The sequence below is a fragment of the Hipposideros armiger genome, unplaced genomic scaffold (assembly GCF_001890085.2).
Source record: "Hipposideros armiger isolate ML-2016 unplaced genomic scaffold, ASM189008v1 scaffold_0, whole genome shotgun sequence".
Lineage (NCBI taxonomy): Eukaryota > Metazoa > Chordata > Mammalia > Chiroptera > Hipposideridae > Hipposideros > Hipposideros armiger.
Genome location: NW_017731350.1, coordinates 849,843 through 871,884, shown reverse-complemented (window position 1 = coordinate 871,884; position 22,042 = coordinate 849,843). Strand labels below are relative to the sequence as shown.

At 39.0% G+C, this 22,042-nt stretch overlaps 1 protein-coding gene across 2 annotated transcripts in view; it reads left to right on the top strand.

Moving 5' to 3' along the window:
- The window catches only part of WDR43 (WD repeat domain 43), a 52,831-nt gene that overhangs the window by 1,925 nt on the left and 28,864 nt on the right, over nucleotides 1–22,042 (top strand). The window contains exons 1-3 of one of the 2 annotated variants that reach the window (XM_019641813.1): nucleotides 9,187–9,461; nucleotides 15,763–15,900; nucleotides 18,762–18,883. In XM_019641813.1, coding sequence (XP_019497358.1) covers nucleotides 9,237–9,461; nucleotides 15,763–15,900; nucleotides 18,762–18,883 — 485 coding nt within the window. In that variant the 5' untranslated portion in view covers nucleotides 9,187–9,236. Of the gene's footprint in view, nucleotides 1–9,186; nucleotides 9,462–15,762; nucleotides 15,901–18,761; nucleotides 18,884–22,042 lie in introns of those variants that run through there. The other variant, XM_019642593.1, reaches the window with a different exon arrangement.

Below are 22,042 nucleotides of genomic sequence, written 5' to 3'. Positions count from 1 at the left end.
AAGTTCTTATGACCAATCTTTTTATTATCATTGCCAAATATGGGTCTAAGTAGGAACCTTCTGAATCCTAAGCCTTAGAGTAAGAATTGGAAAGAAGAAGGTATATCGACAAAATATGGGAAGTAAATTTACATGGCTTTGATTTCTGAGATAAATTGTGAACAGTAAATGACATTCCTTTCTTTTTTTGTTTGAATAACAGACACAATTATAAGTATTTGTCCTACATACATCTAATGGACTACACTAACGCATTTTGAAAAATACCGCATTTCCCCATGTATAAGACGCACCCTTTTTAAAAAAAATTGGGGTCTAAAACCTGGGTGCGTCTTATACAGTGGTTGTAGATTTTTTTACTTGCATTTGACAGTGATGAGGAGTTGTATGGATTTTATGATGAATAAAACAAGTTCAATAATTTTATGTAATACATTTTTTTTCAAATTTCGGGCCCCAAATTTAAGGTGCGTCTTATACATGGGAGCGTCTTATACATGGGGAAATACGGTATTCATTATTTATTCATGATCTTTCAGAGCATTTAAGCTCTCCAAAAAGGCACTGTGTGTGTCTTTTTGTTGCTGGCTATACTTTTGCTTTCCTTCTCTCTCCTCTATGAAACTGTCAACCTGTACTCTGACACTATTCTCTGAAAATATGAGGCATCACCGACTCATTACTTTTACATTATAAGGTCGGAAAGACATTGTTGTCTAGTGGCGTTTAGTAAAGCAATTATGTTGAATTCCAAATAGCTGTCAAAGACTACTATGGCTGAGGGTTGACATTTACAAATCTCCAGTCAAAATTGAGATTTTAACTCACCCAGGGCCGGCCGAGTGGCGCGTTGGTTAAGAACTGGCTTGGGATGCCAGAGGGCCACTGTTTGGATCCCACATATGAGGGCCAGTGACACTGCCCTCTACAGCCAAGATGCTGAACAACAGCTCAACCTGGAGCTGGGCTGCTGTGGGTCGCCAGCGACGGCGTAGGCTGCAGCCCCTGTGGCAGTGGGTTGCCATAAGCTACCATGTGTAGCCAGTAGCCAGCATGAGCGGCCAGCAGCTGCCGTGAGAGGCCGTCCCCAGACGACTGATCTGCCTCGCCTGGGAAGAGCGCAATGATGGTGTCAGCTTGGGCCAGTGAAGCAATGTCCTCCACAACTAGACTGAAGAACAAAAGGACAGCAACTTGTCTGTTCCCCTTCCCCCGATTCTCCAGTGCTGTTCCCCTCCCCCAATTCCCCAATAAAATCTTAAAAAAAAAATTGACCCCCAGTTCTAGGTCCACAAATGTTCTCCTCTAGCTCATTTTGTTTTTCTCTCTCCTCTAGCTCTTTGCACATGCTTTCCCCCACTATTTTGTATAACTTTCCCTCATTCTTCAGGTATCAAGCTCACATACCACCAGAATAGTGGCTTATAACGACTCCCAAAGACTGGGAGAAGTACCTTTCTCTGTGCTCTAGTGTGTCCTATCTTTAGACCTATCATGACATGTGTCATACTATATGGAAGTTGCTGTTTATTTACTATTTACCAGGTTAGAGGATAAGATTGTTAAGAGGTCTGTGTCTTGTTCACCATTATAATTCAGGTTCTTGTAATAGTGCGTGGACACAATATATCCTCAATAATATTTGTTAAACGAGTGAAGAAAGTAAGAAATGAGAAAAACAGCAGCCCTGATACCTGGGTCCCTATACTAAATAATTGAACATGTAAATATGGTCCAATTATATTTAATAGTTATATATTTTGTATCTGTACATGTATTTAGCTTTTATTAGAACTGTTGAAGTTAATAGATTTGTTCTTATTGACTTTTAGGGAACTATAAAGTAAGTCTAAGAATATAACTCTTGCTTTTTCATTTTTTCCCCAGTTGATACTGAACTTGAATCTGGATCTTATAGCACTTCTCTAGGATTTACTGTTGTGTTATTAGAAATTGCAAATCTAAATCCAGAGAATTAAAAAAAATTATCAAGTGTCTGTACAGATTTTAAAGAAAAATTGCATGATATTTAGAATTAGAGTATCTTCTTACTTATCATCACCCACTACCACCCCCTAAACATCTTTTGTTGTTGTTCGTAAATTAGAGGATACTATGCAGCATGATCCAAAACCAGTTTGCTAGCACATTGCGAGCCATCGTTTTACAAAATCAAGAATTGGTCAGTCCTCCTTGGGAATCCTCCCCTAGAGAAGATTTTACATCCTCTTTCCCCTCCTCAGTCTCCTTCTTTTGATAATGGACTAACTTTCACCTCCATCCTCACCACCCTACTGCTGGTGAGGGTCCAGTGCTAGTCTGGTCCTCAGAGAACTGCCATACCATACCCTTCTTTGTGCCTCCATCTCTTTCTCAGGTGCCACCAACTCACCCTGCAAAATTCAACAACCATTCCTCTGATTTTTAAAGTTAATTGTGAAGCATTTAAGCTTTGTGTTTATGTTCTCTGTCTTTGTTTATGAATGCACATAAAATAATCAAACTCCTCTAAATGTAAAACCTTTTAAGAACCTGAAACCTCAGGCATATCTATACATCTATCTATTCATCATTCATTAATTCATTTACTTTGCATAATTGGGTCTAGTCAGGCATATCTTACCTCCAGAGGACTCCCCTGAACATCCAAGACAAATACTGTTCTAATCTTTCTTCTATGCATTGCTTTTTATTTAGTTTTTGTAAAATTGTAGTCATACTCCCATCTTTTCCTCACACTGAATCTTTGTATTATAGATTATGAATGAGCATAAAGAGAATAAAACCTTAGCAAGCCCATGTACAAGTGTCACTATTGTGAGCTTTCATACCAGAAGAAATCCTGCTTAATTAAATGACTCTTGTTTGTGTTCTGTAAATTCAAACAATTTGGTAAGTTTATATGAGTATATTAGTTAAGATACAGTTTGGTGTAAGTGAAGGTAGGAAATTCAGGGCTAAGATGATGCTCAGAAGTGTCAGGTACTCCTGGGTGTGGTCTCCATTCCAAAGTTTACCTTAGAGTTCAAGATGGCTGCTCAAGTTCCAGCCATTACATCCCAATTCTAGTTAGTAAAAAGGGGGAAGAAGGAAGATCATGCCCTCTTTCCTTAAAAAATACTTCTCTAAAAATGCACATATCACTTCTGCTTACATTTCGTTGACCAGGACTTAATCACAAGGCCAGACATAGCTGCAAGGGAAGCTGAGAAATTTAGTTTTTATTACAGCTGAACAAAGGCCTAGCTAAAAATCTGAAATTCTATTAATATTGAAGATGGAAGAAATGGATTTTTGGAGGCAATTAGCATTTTCTCTCCACGGTGCATGTTAGCTAATTTAAACAATCCCTATTTAATACATGTGTTGTATTCCTAAAACTTGTACACAGGGTATTTGCAATCTGCTGTAAATAGTGGTTGTGTTCCTGGATCTGCTCAAAAGTCTATTGAGAGAGAAAGTAGTTATTGAAAAAGACAATGGAAAACTATAAACGTGCCACTTGTATCTTTTTTTTTTTTTTTTAGCTGAGCCATCCTGCTACCTGTTGGCAGCTAAGTGGCTGCTCAGCTCACGCTTTACTCGAACCGCTGTTGCTCAGAGCTCAAACTCTTGAGCGAACTCTTAACCAACTGAGCCACTCGGGCCATTTGTATCTTTTAAACAAAAGATTTTTAAAATCCATAATTTAAACTGTCTGCTAGACACCATCTCTGGTTGACCTGCTGGTACCTCAAACTCAGCACGATCCAAACTGAACTATCTCATCACTTCTATCTTTTCTCCCTTTCCGGTTCCCTGGAACCTTGGTCCTCTTATTTTTCCTATACCAGTTAAAATCATTTGATTTTTCTGCTAATTCCAGGCTAGAAAGTTCCAAGTCATCTGTGATTCTTTTGTGACATTCTCTTCTGACACAGACAGATTCACACACACAATCGCTGATCAGTGGTCAAGTTCTGTGGATTTCCTTTCCATTTCTCTTAGTCACCACTATAGGCACAGTTATTGAAATAGACCATTTCAATCATCACCAAATTTGACTACCTGCAACTGAAGCCTCCCTACTTCTATCCTACATTCTTTCATTCAATTATTCAATAAACATATGTTGAGTATATACTGTGTGCCATGCATTCTGCTAGGCTGAGGACATGCAGATTGAAGAGGGGGTGGGAGTAGTTCTTGCTCTCAAAGAAGTCACAGGACATTAGGGGAGACATGGTGGCATACCCAGGTCAGAGTGGTGGGAGCTCTTTGCCCAGTATCCAGGCAATAAAGAGGTTCATTGTCTGTGAAGAATTAAAACACGATACTGAAAACAACTAAAAGTCGGTCTGTTTCCTATTATCACCAAGTGACACCCATTCTACACAATGTCAATGAGAAAATACTTCCTTCCCCCAAATCTTTTATTGGCTCAATCTAAACAACAAGTACTGTGGTTACTACTGAGTTTTAATTACAGATGTATGTGTGCCTGTATGTATGCTTCAAATTAGCACATTTTTATTACTTATCCTTTGATAAACATTATAATGCACAAGAAAGTTAGTTTCAAGAACTAATTATATGGTAGGCCCTGACACATGTGGACTCAGTTACAAGAGTTCTTTTTAGGTTCTTAAAGTTTCAGAAGCATTCAAGCTTCCTATGGGCACAATTCATATCTTCAACCCCCGCAGTACTACATATTCCTGTGTTAAAACAGGAATAATGATAGCACAATAATAATGGAGATGAAAAAGCAGAACTTGAGTGACTTCAATCCTGTCATTCTATGATGACTTGGAATTTCTGTTTGTGTTTCAAACATTTTAGCTGTAGAGACACCTGAAGACTTCATAGCTACTCAAAGAAACAAAGACATGAACAGTATTACAACATCTGAAACCTATTAAGAAACAGGGTTTTTATGAATCTCTGTCAAACTTATACTTATGTTTAAGCCTTTTCTTGACTATTTGTGTATAGGCTATTTCGTGTAAAAGAAACTGTTTAAAATTAAAATTACTGCAGTGTTGTCTAGCAACTGTGAGCAAATATGGATTGACAAATCTAGCAGCACTGACTATTGAACATGAATATCTGAAGATCAATTTTGCGGAAGTTATTTGCAAATCTGCAGAAGTTAAAAGCTTGAAAACAAAGCTAATGTTATTCTTAATTACTTTGACAGACCAATATGTAATATAAGCTCCCCCCTTTTGAAAAATGTTTTAATTTAATTAAAGATGTAAATCTGTAACTTTCCCCCCTTTTTGTACTCTAATCTTTATTACATAATTTATTTATCTTTTTTTTTTTTAAAGATTTTTATTGGGGAATTGGGGGGATGGGAACAGTGCTGGGGAATTGGGGGAAGGGGAACAGACAAGTTGCTGTCGTTTTGTTCTTCAGTCTAGTTGTGGAGGACGTTGCTTCACTGGCCCAAGTTGGCACCATCATTGCGCTCTTCCCGGGCGAGGCAGATCAGTCGCCGGCTTCTGGACGGCCGCTCACTGCGGCTGCTGGCCGCTCACGCTGGCTGCTGGCTACACACGGTAGCCCATGGCAACCCACCTGCCGTCGCCAGCAACTCACAGCAGCCCAGCTCCAGGTTGAGCTGTTGTTCAGCATCTTAGCTGTAGAGGGCAGTGTCACTGGCCCTCATATGTGGGATCCGAACCGGGGCCCTCTGGCATCCCAAGCGAGTTCTTAACCATCGCGCCACTCGGCCGGCCCTTATTTATCTTTTTTAACTGGCAGGATTATATATGTAAAGTTCAATAAAAGAAATATCGGTTTGTTTCTTTTATGGCCTTTATTACTATTTGTTTCATTTCGTGGTTGTTACTAAAAATAATTTCATCATATAGACAAGGGGATTGTTTTTTAAGAAAATGATCTACTCTGGGTGTTCAGTATGCTAGGCGTGCCACTGGAATAATTGACTCTGAAACAGATTATTTTAATTATTTTATTTTAAAAGAAATGATAGAAATCATAATACCAGTAATTTAGACATGGATTGCCTAGAGGGGTGCTGTTTGAAGTTGGGGATCAAGAGGCACTTTTTTTTGGTCACTTTTATGTTGGTATAATTTTAAAACTTGCAGAAGGGTCTCCTGTAATCATTATCCAGATTCACCAACTGTTTACATGTTCACCCTTTGTTTTTTTGTTCTCTACCTCTCCTTTTCTGTCTCCATGCACACAACACACATACACACACACACACACACACACACACACACACACACACACCCTCACCCTCACTTGGGGATATTTTTGTACTGGCTCATAGTCATATGGCTTCACGTTATTGCAAAGAAGGCTGGAAAATGCGGTTTTTATTCTGGAAAGTCATATACCCAGGTAACGAATTGCCCCCAAAAGAGTAGCAGATGAGGAAGATGCAGGACATAAGACTGAGAGGAGCAGCCAAGGAAGTAAGAGGAAGCCAGGAGGGTGTGATGTCATGGAAGATAAGCATGCTCATGACAAATCAAGTAAGGTTAGGACATAGGATGGACACATATACAGCAGTGAGAAGGTTACTGGTGGCCTCCATAAGCGTTTTGGTATAGTGCTGGGTGGGGATAAAAGTTCCACTGGAGGAGAGAAATTGAGAAAATTAGGCTATCTTTTTTGAGCTTTAAAGGAAAGAAAAGATTGGGACAGTATCTCGAGGGGAAGTGTTATCAAGGCAATTTTATTTTTTAAGAAGGGAGAAATAACAGTATGTTTATATGTTGAGAAGGATTAAGCTGAGAAAACTGACACTAGTAGAGAGAAGAAAGACTTTGTGGAACAATATCCTTGAGTGGGTAAAAGAGGACAGGATCTAGAACTTATGTGCAGGGGTGGCCTTTGCTAGGAGCATGGACAATTCATTTGTGGTACCAGGCGATGGAGCAAAGGTGGGTAGAGCCTGTGGCATTGGGAGCTTGTGAAAATTCTCTGTGATTGCTTCTGTTTTCTCAAGAAATAGGAAACAAAATCACCCAGATAGTGAGGATGAAGGAAGAGGTTTGAGGTAATAAGAGAAGGTATGAATTAATGACTAGGCGAGTGGAAGAGTGAATGGACTAGGGAACAAGTCCTCATTCACTGCCTAGCTCTATACCTCAGTTTTCTTATTGGAAAAATGGGGATATTGATAGTTTCTACATCCTAGGGTTGTTGTGAGGACTAAATAAATTCATACACATAAAGCATTTAGAACAGTACCTGGCATATGATAAATGAACAATAAGCTTTTAGTTTTATTTGTATATTTATGAATAAATCTATAGCTATAGCTCAGACTGTTATCGGGAAATGACGTTGTACCTCAGTTCTTCTCTTCTTGAAGGAAAGAATTCAATCAAGAGACAGTTTTTTTTGTGTGTGCAGCAAAAGGACAGCAAGAAGTTTATTAGTAAAACCAAGCACACTCTGAGACATGGAAGGAGACATGGAGTCAGCTGACCCAAGAGAGGGAAGCAGCCTTGTCTTACATTGCATGAAGGCTTTTATTTCTATGGGTAGAATTGTGTCTCCCTCTCCCTTCTCTTATCTCTCCTTCTCTCCCTGAGGTGCCCAGTCTTCTGGCATTTAGTTATGCTTTTCTTTGATGTAGGGGCATGTGTAAACACATCCCTTACGGGTATGTGTAAACCTGGAATCCTGTTGGGCTAGTAAGGTATTGGTGGTCCTGCCAAGCAGGATGTCTTCTTCCCTTCTCTGGCTTGTAACAATCATTTCTTTGATTTAGAGATATATGTAAACCTGGAATTCTGCTGGGCAGCTGCAAGGGGCTTTCTAACTGGGGCTAAGTCTCTCCTTCTCCTGCTCATTTCTATCTAGCTACTTACCTTATCAAGACCTTTCTTCATATAGGCTCATATATATATGCTTTTATAACAAAAATCCTTAAAATAGTTGTCTGCTTTTCTGCACTTTCTTACCTCCCTTTTTTTCCTCTACTCTTTACAAGTTTCCCTCTCACCTTTCTACTAAAAATGCTTGTAAAAAGTTGCCAATGACCTTGATCTTGCCAAGTCCATTGTTAATTCTCAGTCTTCATCTACAGCATTTGACATGGCTTCGATCATGTCTTGCTTCTGGAATCCTTATAAAAATTTGTTCCCAGGGCATCTCATTCTCCTGGGCTTTCATCTTGCCTCATAATGCATCCAAAACTTATATCTCTAACTATGATCTTCTTATATATCCAACTTCTACTGAACAACTCTATTTGGATGTCAGGCATATCATACTGAACTGTCCAAAACAGAACTCTTGATTTCCACTCCACCCAAACCCGTTTCCCCAATTCAGTTAATGGTATTACCATTCACTTATTTGCTGAGGCCTTAGAGTCATCCTTCACTCATGTCTTTTTCTCACTCTTCACAATCAATCCATTTAGCAAGCCCTGTTGCCTATAACTTCAGATTATATCTTCTCACCACCTTTTATGCTTTCTTGTGAGTCTGACCCATCAATTTCCTTTTGTCTATCTGCTTTCTTTCTTGCCTTTCTATGGTCTCCATAGAGTCAAGAAGGCCTTTTAAAAGTGTAGATCAGTTTATGTTATTCCAAATGATCTAAAATGCAAATCTTATATCTGTAAAAGCTTCAGTCTCCCCATAGCCCTGAGGATGGTGTTTTTATCTTTCCTGCTAAGCAATAAGCTCTGCGTGGGCTGAACAGGACCTGGCATTTCTTAAATCAGAATGCATAGACTTGGCGAAATATTATGAAAACAGTAAAAATTATGTATTTGCTGTTGTAACATGGGGACAGTCTTGGTAAAATAAGAGGGTCTAGCCGCTCCCACCATTACTTTTACACTATTATGATTGAATAAATAATTATGCGTATTCATGATTATAGACTGGAAGTAGGCAAAAATGGAAACGATTTTACAATCATGTGACTATTTTAAACATTTGTCCCGTCATGTTATTAAACCCAAACCTTTTACTTTTTTTCCCTATTTTTTTTTTTTTTAAGGAATGGGCCCTGCTCAGCAGTGTACAAAGTTATTCCACACGTCCTGTCTCGTAGCAGTACAAGTTAGCATTGAGCCTAGCGGGCCACCGTCCACAGGGTGGGCCCAGGCCCACCCAGCCCTCTGTTGCTTCGCGAGGAGCCACTCCCTCGGCTCTCTGTGTTCCCTCCGCCCCACTTCCTCCCTCCAGGCCCCGCCCCGCTCCGGTGCGCCTGCGCATGGGCGAACACGTGGCTGCCGCGGAGCCAGAGCAGCAATGGCGGCGGGCGGCGGCGGAGTTGCCGACCCCCTGTCCCCGGCGGGGGTCCCCTGCGCCTTCTCCCCGCAGAGCCAGGCTTACTTCGCTTTGGCGTCTGCCGACGGTCACCTGCGAGTGTGGGAGACAGCCAGCAACCGGCTGCACCAAGAGTACGTGCCTTCCGCGCACCTCAGCGGTACCTGCACCTGCTTGGCCTGGGCGCCAGCGCGGCTGCAGGCCAAGGTAAAGCGGGCAGGACGACGGGGGACGGGCGCCCACCCGGACTCGGCTTCAGCGTCCCCCAGGCTCTTCGGCACGTGGCCCGGCATCGCGCGTGGCCCTTGGAGGCCTGGGGCGAGGAGGCACGGAGTGCGGCGGCGGCGCGGAGTGGGCCCACGCCGCCAGCCCCGTGCGCGGCCTGTCCAGAGGGCAGCGAGAGAGGGCTCGGCCCGATCCGACGGGTGGTGGACCAGAGTCCTACCAGCGGACTCTATAAGGTCTTCGCCCCGCGCCCCGCTTTCGCCTGGGCGCCATGTTCGCTCAGGCCCCGGCCCCCCAGGGGCAGCTATCTTTTGCGGGCCTTTGCTCATCAGCTTGCGCTTTTCAGAGCCCTGGCTTTTGACAGAGTCCGATCTTGCGGCTGCACTACTCTTCTCCGACCCCTACCTCACTCATCGGCTTTGCTCTGGGTGGTTGGAATCAACAAGTCTTGTTTCCTTGCTTCCGGACATCCCCACCCCCCACCCTTAGGTGCCGGCTCACCACGTGTTGTCTTCCACGTCCAGGACGTGGGACTCTCTTGAAACTCTTGACTTTCCCAGGCTCTTTTCCATGCCAGCCGTTTGAACCTTTTTGTTTTTTTTATTTTTAACATCTGCTTGACGTCCCTTATACACCCTCTTTCCCCCAAGCCTGAGGTCAGCCTTAAGATATTGGAGGCACAGTGAAGTAATTTAACTTAATAAAGATGAGTCCAGGTGAAGTTTGTCTTAGATGAGACGCTGCCGAGTTTGGGAAGGCTTTTCACTGTTAGGGATTCATCTCAGGTAAGATGCCATTCACTGTTGAGTCACAGGACTACGTCTCCTCTGACACGCACGTGGGAACTCCATTTAAGTTGTACTGTCTACGTTTAAATCCAGGCTTGACTTCATAGTTGTAATTTTGCCACTGGTTCCCCATTTGTAAAATGGGGATAAATAGTACCCACCTCATAGATAGAGTGGTTGTGAGGATTAACATTTAATAATGCATAAAGCATTTACAATAGTTCTTGGTGCATAAATGCTACAAGTTTTGTTATTAATGTTCATAGCTCTTATTTGTATGGTCAGCCCTGCAAGTAAAAACAAACTTTTTGCCTTGTTTGAGAAGAAGAAACTGAGGCTCTGGAAAATTAAGCAACTTGCAAAAAAGCCAAAAACAACTTGAAGTAGAACTCAGGAATTTAGAACTCAATTCTCCATTATCTGCAACAAATTGTTAATATTAGGCTGGCAAAAATTTTTTGTCCACTTTTCTGTTGACTTAACAGTCACATTGTATGCCTCAGGAATCTGCCTAGGCTTAAATTTCTTGTTAAAAGTCATAGCTTTGGATTATATATAACACCAATGCAGTAGGAAAATATCTGGATTTGGTTTCATAACCAGGACTGAGCTCAAACTTTTATCACATTGAGCAAGTCACTTTAATTTGGGGGGCTTCGTTGAAAAATGAGAGTTGGGCTACCTTTAAAAAATTTTATAGGTTTCTGTATCCCTACCTATATGCTCTGATTTCAGCCACAACTCTGAAATACCCTGAAATTATTACGTTTTTAAAAACTGAGAATCAGAACTAAGAGAGTTTAAATTACTTCACCAAAGCCTGGATAGCCAGTAATGTGGTTGTGGTACTCTGATGGTCCAGTGCTCTTACACTGTAACCTTAGACCTTGAATCACAGACTTGAGAGCTGGGAGGAATGCAGAGACATCCAGTCTTCATCATCTTGGGGATGTATCCTTTTAGAGCATCAGTTTTACTAGAAAATTAGGGGGAGAAGCAGTTTTCCTGTATTAAAACTTGCATAATACATAGTATGGTGTAATATTAAAAGGTCATGTGATTTTTAAAGATAGAGAATGAAGAGTGATTTGTAGTAATTATTTCCACCTCGGCTCCCAGGTCTCTGGGTCATGATCCTTTCCACTTAAGTTTTAACTTGCTCTCATCTTATTAAACCCTTTTATTTTATATCTATGAAGCTGAAAGTAAGAGGCATGAAAAGGCTGTTGTTCTGAAGCCCGTATTCCTAGCATCTTGTTATGATCTTGGTACTCTCAAATGTGAAATGGAGATTATGCTACCCGTCTGTCAAGGTCCTCAGGATTAAAGGAGACAGTGTCTATGACTGGTATAGTGTGGCCTGGCATATAGTGAATGCTCAATAAATGTTAGTTGATGTTGAATAAATCAATTGACTATCCTATATGGGCTCATTTTATCATTTACTGCTGTATTCCTTAATGTAAATTGGTTTGTAAGAGTATCCTGCATCTGGCTCAGTAATTGGTAATTGGCCACCCTAGGACAAAGTTTAGTGACGTTATCAATGGAGAAAAATGAGTTGATGTTGTTTTTCTTGGGTAGCAGGAGTTAAAGCAGTGGTTCATCAATATTTAGAAAAGTTAGAGTAGATTGCTTTTGCTTGTTTTTGGTCACAGAATGATTATAATACTTTGCATTTATGCCATATTAGTTTTTAGAGGGTTTTCATATGTATTATATAGCCAAGCATTCCATTTGGTTGATGGAGTCTGGGGGAAGAGGACCTCTAATGATGACAAGAAAAGTACAAGGAGCTAGATTGATGGACTACGGATGGATACTATATATTTTTTGAGCTCCTCAGGTTTATGTGTTATAAACTGATGAGATGTTATATGACATGCCAAAGCCACACAGTGAGTGGCTGAGCAACCTAGTAACTGACCTTGCTATTTCATACCCCCCTTAAATCTCTCAAACTTTTCTCCTTTTCCTTCCCTAACTGCTGTAGAGCCCTGGAGAAACAGACCTTGTCTACTATTGGCTACCACAGTAAATGTATTTATACTGCTTTACAGCCACTGCAGACCATACCCACACAACTTAGTGCTTGTTGAGTGAAGCATGTGGCATTTCAGGCATTGGACAGGGCAAGCACAGTAGATGTAGCATTAAGGAAGTTTCTAGGAAAAATCTGAGCCGAGTAGCCCCACTTCCATTCCTTAGAGATGTAGCACAATCCATTTGTGTCCCTGTGCAGTGCTGCCTTCAGAAGAAGATAGTTTGCAGATTAGATCCCATTGGCAGAAATAGTAGTTCCTGTGTGTTATAATTCAGTTGTTTTTGATATAAATACTGTATGTAATTATATATAAAATGCACACATTTTGTTTACTGTTATCCATGAAACATTTGCTAGAGTAAGGGACTAAGATGGCCAAGAAATGGCATAGGAGACTAATTGCAGGATGAAACTTCAAACTTGAGCATAATTTGGTGTCTGGAGGGGGTCATTATTTTTGAAAAGTAGGGTTTGATCCTTTAGTGGATTAATTGTAAAATAGAATTAGTGGGTTGTGATGGCATTAAAAAATGAAGTAGACAGTATCAGAGTATATGATGCATGGTGACGGATAAGTTTTTTGGTGAAACTTGTTTCAGTTATATGTACCTATGTTCTTGTGACTGTGAACTGGCTCTCCATGTAAACTGTTCTCTTACTCTGGAATCTCAGTCTAAAAAGCCATTGCTTAATTGATTAAATTCAGTCTTCTCATTACCTGGATGTTCTATTTCTCTGTCTTCACCACATCTGTATTACGTCTGGCTTTTATAAATCACGCATGTGTGCCATTCATACTCAGCCTCCTTATTACCTTTTGGATCAAATGCTGATAAGCTTTCTACAGACTGGTATTTTGTATTGCTTAGCTCAGTCAGACCTTCATATTGGGAAAGACTTCAGTCTAAAGAAAAACCTTTTGATCTTCACTCCTGGTACCTTCAGGAACTCAGATTTTCTAGTCACAAGTATATGAACTAAATTTTTAGCCTATTCTTTCCATTACTTTATATATTTACTTGTGCAGTTAATGTGCATGTGACATTGTGCTAGGCGTGTCAGAGGAAACAAAACAGTATGATTAAAACAGCAAAGAAGAAATAAAGACAATTCAGATATACTGCTTGTGTAGTGCAAAGCAGAGTCTGACTTGTGCTTCTTTAAGAGAAAAGAGGGTTTTTTTGTTTTTTGTTTTTTGTGGAGAAAAGATTTTAGGGTGGACCTTGAAGCATGGGTAGATTTTTAACCAAATAAAAATTGAGTTTAGTAGGAAAAGGCCCCTCCAAGTGCAGGGGAAAGCAAAGGCAAAACGGGAAAGTATTTGTGGTTAAGGAGTGTAATGTAAGGAAGGAACTGGAAATAAGGCTTGAGAAGGTGAGTTGGAGGCAAATGTGGATGCTTTTGAATGCCAGGGAGCTGTTTATGTTGATTTACTCTTTGGGGGAAGTCATTGGAATTTTTCATCACAGGAATAACAGATTCAGATAGAAACTGCCAACCAAAGTCTGTAATAATCTGTAATCATCAATAGAACTAAACTATTGGTTTCAGAAATATTTAGTAATGTGATAATATTTAAAATATTTGAATTCACTAAACTGCACACTGGTTATATAAAGTTATCTGGTTGATGTGCTACCTGTTTGGACATGCACATCCTCCTGAATGGGAAGTTTTTTTATGATCATCTAACTGAGAAAACATGATGAGTCAATAGTTCTTTGAGATTAATTAATTAGATTATTATTTAGGTTTAGATCAGTGATTCTCAAAATTGGGCATAGATTTTGTGGATATTCCTCCCACTTGTTGACTGCTTGCTTCTCCCAAAATTATAGAGATTTTGTTGATAGGGAAATTAGGGCTTTGAGTAGCGTAATGTTTGCTTTCTAAAATTTCTTTGTGCTTTTAAATGCAAATTCAAATCTGCAGAAAAACGTACTGTACATATTTGGACCAGCCTGTGTTTCACACATTAGAAACCTCAGTGTAGATAATTCTAATTTGTTTTGGGAAAACCAAAAGTAGAAGAAATAATTTCTAAAATATTTTAGAGTTTTCTGATTAGGTAGTGGTAGGTTGGTATACTTTCCCCACTGTCCTTGCCTGAAATAGGTGTTTGTGTTCATAACCTTATGCAGAAACCACATTTGCCTTCCGGGATCATTCAAGAAATTCATTTAATTGAATTTGGGGTCTAGTACATGCCTTGTGCTAAAGTTTCAATGTTTCAAATAAATGTTACTGTTGCAATCAAACTGTTTTATACTTTGGCTTTTAATTGTAACTTCTCTTTTGGGTTTATTAGGGTAAGATACATTTTTCAGGACTTGCAAAATGTGCATTATTTTTTCTGTATGAAAATGGTTACCTTATTTTTTGTTAAATCTTTTAGTTTACCTAAGTGTGTCCAATGAATCAGATTCTTCAAATTTAATGTCTCCTAAGATAAATTAAAAAATGGAAAATGCTTTATAAATCTTTGATATTCTTTATGCACTGGTAACATTATAGTTTTCATTGGTGGTTTTTGGATTGGGCAGATTTTTATATATTCTAGACTTTTTTTTGTGCTGTGTAGCAAAGATCTTGCGTTATTGAAAAAATGTCCTCTTTCCTATGGTCTGTTTTACATTAAAAGAATGGATTTCTCAGAGCTCCTTTATGCTATCAATAAAGCATAGGCTGGCAAGCTTTCATTAAAAAAAATCATAAACATGGAAGAGAAGCTCTGAAATTATGATTTTTCAGCATTATAAGCTGGTGTAGTACTTTGAAGTTGTAATAATTTATTGTCTTTTTGATGGGCAGACAAGAGCTGTTAGTTTCATTTTTGAAGTAAAGCAAAGAAGTCTTTTAGCATTTGACACTAGATTGAAACTTGTGCCTCTTATGTCATTGGAATCACCAAGACAATATGGAACTTTCAGACTAGCCCTTCATTAGACACTGGAGCAACTTCTGTAGTGCACTCTCTGTTGTACTAGTTACAGCTGTTTTTTGACTGAAATTAAAGTAAATGCATGTTTGTAAATATAAAAACATTTGTATCCCTTTTCCTGAAAATGAAACTGGAATGCAAGGGAAGATTAGGGGGGAGGGAGAAGTGTTGGCTGCTCTGTATGGATCTGTAACCTCTTTGCTTGGGAGTGGAGAGCTTTGCCTGGACCTGTGGAGAGAATATAAGAGCATGTCCTGTTTTGATGCCTTCCAGAGAGGTAAGAAGTAGCGGGATGAGAATTAGCAGCTCTTCTTCCATTGGAATGATTTTTTTTTTTTTTTTAGAAGGAAACCTGACAGCGAATCCCACCTCCACTTTTTAAAAAAAGTGTTTCTTAGTAGCAATCATATTTTATGTGTGGACTAGTGGGCATTTGCATTTATGCATTAATGATGTTTCAGTATTTCAAATACAAAATAAAACATTGTTTTTTTTTCGTTTTTTTTCTAGGAAAGTCCCCAGAGGAAAAAAAGGAAATCAGAACCTATAGGAACAAGTAACCAGACTGACTTGTTGGCTCTTGGTACCGCAGTTGGTAGCATTTTATTATACAGTACAGTAAAAGGAGAATTACACAGTAAATTAGTAGTAAGTATATGTGTATGTATGTTTTATATAAAAGATGTGACAGGGAAACTGGTGTATTAGAGAATTATTAAAAACAAAACTGTTTAGGATATGCCATAGGATCTGCACTGGAGGGGTATTTTTCTGCCCCTTCTACATTTAAAATTCTGAATAGTAATGTTTGATAATAGCTATGATAGATAACATAGTCCTTATTATAGGTCAGAATATGACCTATAATAGGTCGTTGACTAGATTGAAAATAAGAAAGGGTAAAAATAATTGTATTACAGAGCAAGTGTTGGAAGGAGCTCACCACCTCTAGGGCTAGGGAACAAAGGAGGTGGTTGGAATTATTGCTAAAACTCAGACCTCTGATGAGCAGATGTTGTGCTCTCAGTGCTGCTGTCTCTTGAGCAGGAGTTGGCCCCATGGGCCTGGGTTCCAGAACTCTGAGGAGGGGGCTCCAGCTGACTGCTGATAGCTCTGAAAGGAGATGATGAGACTGGTTAAGCGCTGGAAAAATTGCATATAGCTGCTGTTACTGCTGGGGTGAAGAAACAGTGGGGTGATGCAGACTGGGAGACAGGAAGGAATAGGTCCCTTGTTCCTCCTCCAGCCTTGTCTCCCTCTAGCACCCCTTATGGTGGAGCCTACTGGTGATTTCAGCTGGCAAAGCAGAAATGGGGTTTGCAGAATCCCAGCCCCAGCATCGCAGAGCAGAGAAGTGAGGGGTTTGGCTCTGCTAGACAGCAACATAACTTCCATAATTCGTTTCAGACGATGTCTGTTGCAGTACATTTCTGGTGTTCACCGAACTCCTGTCTTTATATGCTTTCTGTATATATGAATAATGTTTTCCCCTTAGGTAACACTGGCCCATAGATAATTTGGAACTACATAATATTGAAAAGGGAAAAAATTTATACTTAAATCTGTCACCGAATGATCCTCTGTTCATAGGTGGTGTATTTCTTTGCTTTATGCATATGTTTTAAAAATACATTTGAGTTCTGCCTATCTATTTTGTATCCTAATATTTTTTGATAAATTACAACAAGCAATTTTCATATTTGTCAAGAACTAGTTATGAACATTTTTAATGATACCTAAAATGCCACTAAATTACTTGTTTTAATAGTAAAGATCATGAAAATATACAACTATAAAAAAATTTGAGCAAGAAGGGAATCTCCTTTTATTCCTCCTCCTCTGCAAGTGAAATGTGGTCCTCCGGTGGACTCTTACCCCACAAGGTAGTTGGAAGGTCATTCTTTGATTTGGTCCCAAGTCTTTTTGGTCAGCAGGTACTTAGCATACTGTGCATTGTAGTAGCTGCTTTACTCAGCTACTGTGGTTGCAGATATGATGCTGATGGAGCCTAGAACTTCTTTTTAGATCATTTTGATACTTGACAGGATTATACATAAATCTTTAACAGGGAATGAGTTTATTAAAAAGAACCAAAAGGGTCAGGGTAAATAAGGAGTGTTGTGGTGATATAGCAAAGTAGAAAGGGAGCAGACTTTGGAACTAGTCTCTCCTGAGGTTGAATCCTACTAGTGAAGTGATCATGGATAAGTAATTTAACTTTTCATGTCTTAAATGGGTATTGTATAACCTACCTTGCGTGACTTTATTGAGATTTAGACATAGTAATATATTCAAAGTGGCTGGCATGTATTGGGTCATCGGGAAAGTCATGACGCATTTTTGCATTGAAAAACAGAAAAGTACGTCATGACTTTCCCGATGACCAAATAATTGATATTGAATAAGTGTTTGTTGAATGACTGAATGAATGAATGGACAGTTTTCCTAAAGGGTATAGACTAGCCCCAGCATGTATAATGTCATAGTACCATTTTTTCTGTATCAGTACCAGCATGATATTACAATGCTAAACAAATTGCTAGATGAACAGAGTGAAAATGTTACATTGTTTTGCTTTGTATCTCTTTGATTACTAACTTTGAAATTTTAAATTTATTTTCATACTGCATGTCTTTCTATGGAATTTATATGACCTAGTTCTTTTAATAGATAGGTGATGGGGGGAGGAAAGAAACTGAACTAAACACAAATATTTTTCTTTTGAGGTGGGAGCAATCTATATGATAGATGTAGTGATTTTATTCTTATCTTACATATGTACATAGTGGTGATTCATTGTATATATATTTAATTGATGTGAATTCAGGTAGAAAGAGTGAATATAATTGCTTACAGTGTAGCTGATGTATCATCTTATTTTACTGTCTGAGTTTATCCTGGAATGTGTCTGAGATGGGAGATTTGAATTTGCCCTTCCCCAGTTGATGTCTCATTCTTATGTGTTTCTGAGTGAGTGAGCATCTTGCTGTGCTATGTTTAAAGTATCGTTCATATAGTATGATCTGTAACAATAAGGAAACATTTAGTGTTTACCTGAAGAAACAGTGATTTCATTATTGATAGTTTTGGCACTTTTTTAAATAGGGATTTTCAATGCTAGTTTTGATGAGACATGATTTTTACTTTCAGGATTTGACTTGTTTCGTTCATGCAAGTATCACAAACTTTTTGCTACTGAATATGAAGTCTTTTATCATGCTTTGTGCTGAAATTCCTGTCAAAAGCAAGTGGCATTTATGATTAGTATCTTTGACTTAGGATATGAAAGTACGTTTTTCCAAGGGAAGGGAAAGTTAACGTTTGATGAAGTAAGATAGGTGATTTATCTCATTTTTGATGTTGGAAATGGATAGATGTAGGTTAAGGGTTTTTTTTTTTTTTAGTTAGATAACATTTTAGTTTACTGTTCAGCAATGATTCCAAAGTGCATATTATATTAGATGAGTTTTATTTTTTTCTTCAATCTTTTTTTTTTTTTTAATCTGCAGAGCGGTGGCCATGACAACAAAGTCAATTGCATACAGTGGCATCAAGAAAATGGCTGTTTGTATAGTTGTTCAGATGATAAACATATTGTGGAATGGAATACACAGACGTGCAGAGTAAAGTGGTGAGTAACATTGATGGTTCTGTGGTATTGGAGATATAACTTGGTTACGGTTTGGAAATGCATTAGAGTTGGACAAGTCAAGATGATTCTTGTTATTCTAGTAAAATTTGATATTGGACATGGGGAATGTTCACGCTAAAGGCTATAGACGTTCTTGGGGAACTTGTAATCAAATTGGGCATGCAAGATTTTAATATTTAATAATAAAAATTAAAGAATGGTACAAGAGTAAAAGTGCTCAAGAGATGTCATGTGATTACTGGTCACATAGTAGGCCTGGTGGCAAAGAAGGGATTTCAGCTGGGCCTCCTAGGATAGGTAAGGTTTGGATAGAAAAGGGTGGAAGAATCCTTTGAGGGCGAGGAAAGGAAGGTGGGGAAATGGCAAACACTAGAAGAAAGGGAAGTGGAAGATTTCCTTAGAGCTGAGTAGAGTAGTTTAGAGAAGGGGCATACTAGGATATAGAAGGGGCTGAGAGAGGATATGGGCCAAAGTACCTTAAAAGTCTGGCCTAAAGTGTCATAGATAAAGATCGCAGACAACTCTTCTAGTTCAAGCGCCTAATCCTGTGATTGGCTGTGTAGTAGGTAGATATTCAATAAATGTGGACTGTTGAATGTAGGGCAACTTCCTATGTAGGTGAGGACCCTAAAGAGGAAATGGTGTCCTCGTCCTACAGCTAATAAGTGGCAGAGGAGTTCTAATCCTACTGTCTTGGATTCTGGTAGTTTTTTTCTACTATACTAAAAGTACTTGCTTGGAGTTTTAGATTCTATCTGGTAAGCGAGAGAGCCACTGGAGGTCAAGTCTTGGGAATCAGTAACCAAAATGATGCTTTGGGGAAAAGTGATCTGTCAGTGACATCTAGAATATATGGGAGGGAGCTAGTTCAGAGGCCTTATTGTTCATTTGATTAGGCTTGTATACACCTGTCAGTTCATTCTCCTATTGTGGTGTAAATCTCAGTTATTTTTATACACGTTCAGTTAAACAGTTTTATTATTTCTTGGAGGACTTTTCTCCCTTCTTCCACGGTCTGCTGAACAGCGATTGTTCTGGGTTTCCTTTCACCACCATCATGAAAATTCTGTTGTCAGATGTAGCCTCTATTTCCTGGATCCCATTTTTCTCTTTGTTGGTTTGCTCCTTCCTTTTGGTGAAGCACCCGAATTGGTAGCTTCCTGAAAAAGGGTGTGTGGATGGTGAATTGATTGAGATTTTGCTTGTCTACGAGTATCTTGATTCTCCCCTGACAGTTGATTGATAGTTTGAGGATATGTAATTTTCGGTTGGAAATAATTTTCCCTTAGGTTTTGAAGCACTGGTTCATTGGTTTTTTTTAGTGTTCAGTGTTAATTATCCTACTATCCTAAAATATCCTGAGATTTTTTTTCTTTAATCAGTGAATTACATTGGCATTCCAGGGGCCATTTATCCTGGAAATTCATGTTCTTTCTTTTTCTTGTACTATATATTTGATAACTTCATCCCCTCTGTTTTCTTTGGTCTTTCTCTTGTTCTCATACTGTTAGATGTTGTATCTGGACTAATCCTTTAAATTTCATACTTTTATCCCCTCTTATTTTTTTCCCTTTTGTCAATTTTTTCTGTTTCTGGGGAGATTTTTTTCACTTTTATCTTCTAAATCATCTATTGAATTTTTAAATTTCTCTTAGCATATTTTTAACTTACAGGAGCTGTTTTTTGTTCTCTGAATATTTTTATGTTGCATCATGTTCCTTTTACGCATATAATACATCCTGACTCTGAAAATATTAATTATAGGATTTAAAGTTTATTTCTTTTGTTCTGCACATTATCTCCCTCTTGAGAATGTGTTTTGATTTTTATTTGATTTTGGTCTCTGTCTTTCATGTTAAGGGCATTCTTCAAATGACTGGCAATCTTAGGCTGCCTGTTGCTGTTGCAAATGAAACATGAAAAGTCTGACTGGAAGGACTGGGGGTGTGTGGCGCAATTGTTGGGCCTCATTTGTAGAGGGATTGGGAGGCCTTCAGTTGTCAGTTGTGTGTGGGTCTTTCCTCTGGAACCAGTCACATTTCCCAGAGGGGAATCCTCTGATCTAGTGCTTTTCAAGCGCTACTGTGCATATACAGTACTTGTGCATACAGATCTGATTTAGTAGGTCAAGGTTGGGGCTTGGAAGTCTGTCATTTTAACAAGTTCTCAGGTGATGCTGCTATAGGAGGGTCGCACTTTGATTTACAAAGCTGTTTTGGCGGGGCGTGCAGGATGTGGTGGTGGTATTAGCTCTGTGCTGGTATTTTCAGTGCTGAATCAGGAAGCTTCTCAGGGTGGGGATCATGGCTTTTTATATGTGGATCAATTCATGAATGGATGTTGAATAATGAATGTAAGTGAGCCTCGAAGCTGGAGAAATTGTCAAAAACCTTAGGAACTCATGAGGGTAAAGGAAAAATTATCATGCATTATTGCTGCATTTCCTTGATTACTAGCAAGGTTGAGTGTTTTCATGTTTATTGATAATTTGTATTTTCTGTGAATTGCCTGTATATATCCTTTGTCTATTTTTATTTTGAGTTCTATTTCTTGAACTCAAAGAGCTATTTTTTAAATATAAGGAGCTATTTACTTTGAGCATTTATCTTTTGTTTATAGTATATATCATTGATATTTTCTCCTAGCCTGTTGCTTTTATTTTAGTCACTTATTTTGTAGTGCAGATATTTTATTTAATTAAATCAGGTCATTTTTTTCCCTTTTATGATTTCCTGTTTGTAATTGCTTTTGGAAAGCCTTTTTTAATCCCAGGATTATAAATTGTTCTCCTATATATATTTTCAATACTTTTTTTTTTTTAATTTTATTGGGAAACAGCCGTGGTCATTGGTTACACATTGCTTTTATGCTACAATGGCATAGTTGACTCTTTTAGGGAGGGCGCAGCTCACAATGGCCCATGCGAGGATCAAACCGGCAACCTTGGTGTTATCAGCACCATGCTCCAACCAACTGAGCTAACCAGTCACCCCAGTACTTATTTTTATTTTTTTTAAAGATTTTTATTGGGAAATTGGAGGGATGGGAACAGTGCTGGGGAATTGGGGGAAGGGGAACAGACAAGTCGCTGTCGTTTTGTTCTTCAGTCTAGTTGTGGAGGACATTGCTTCACTGGCC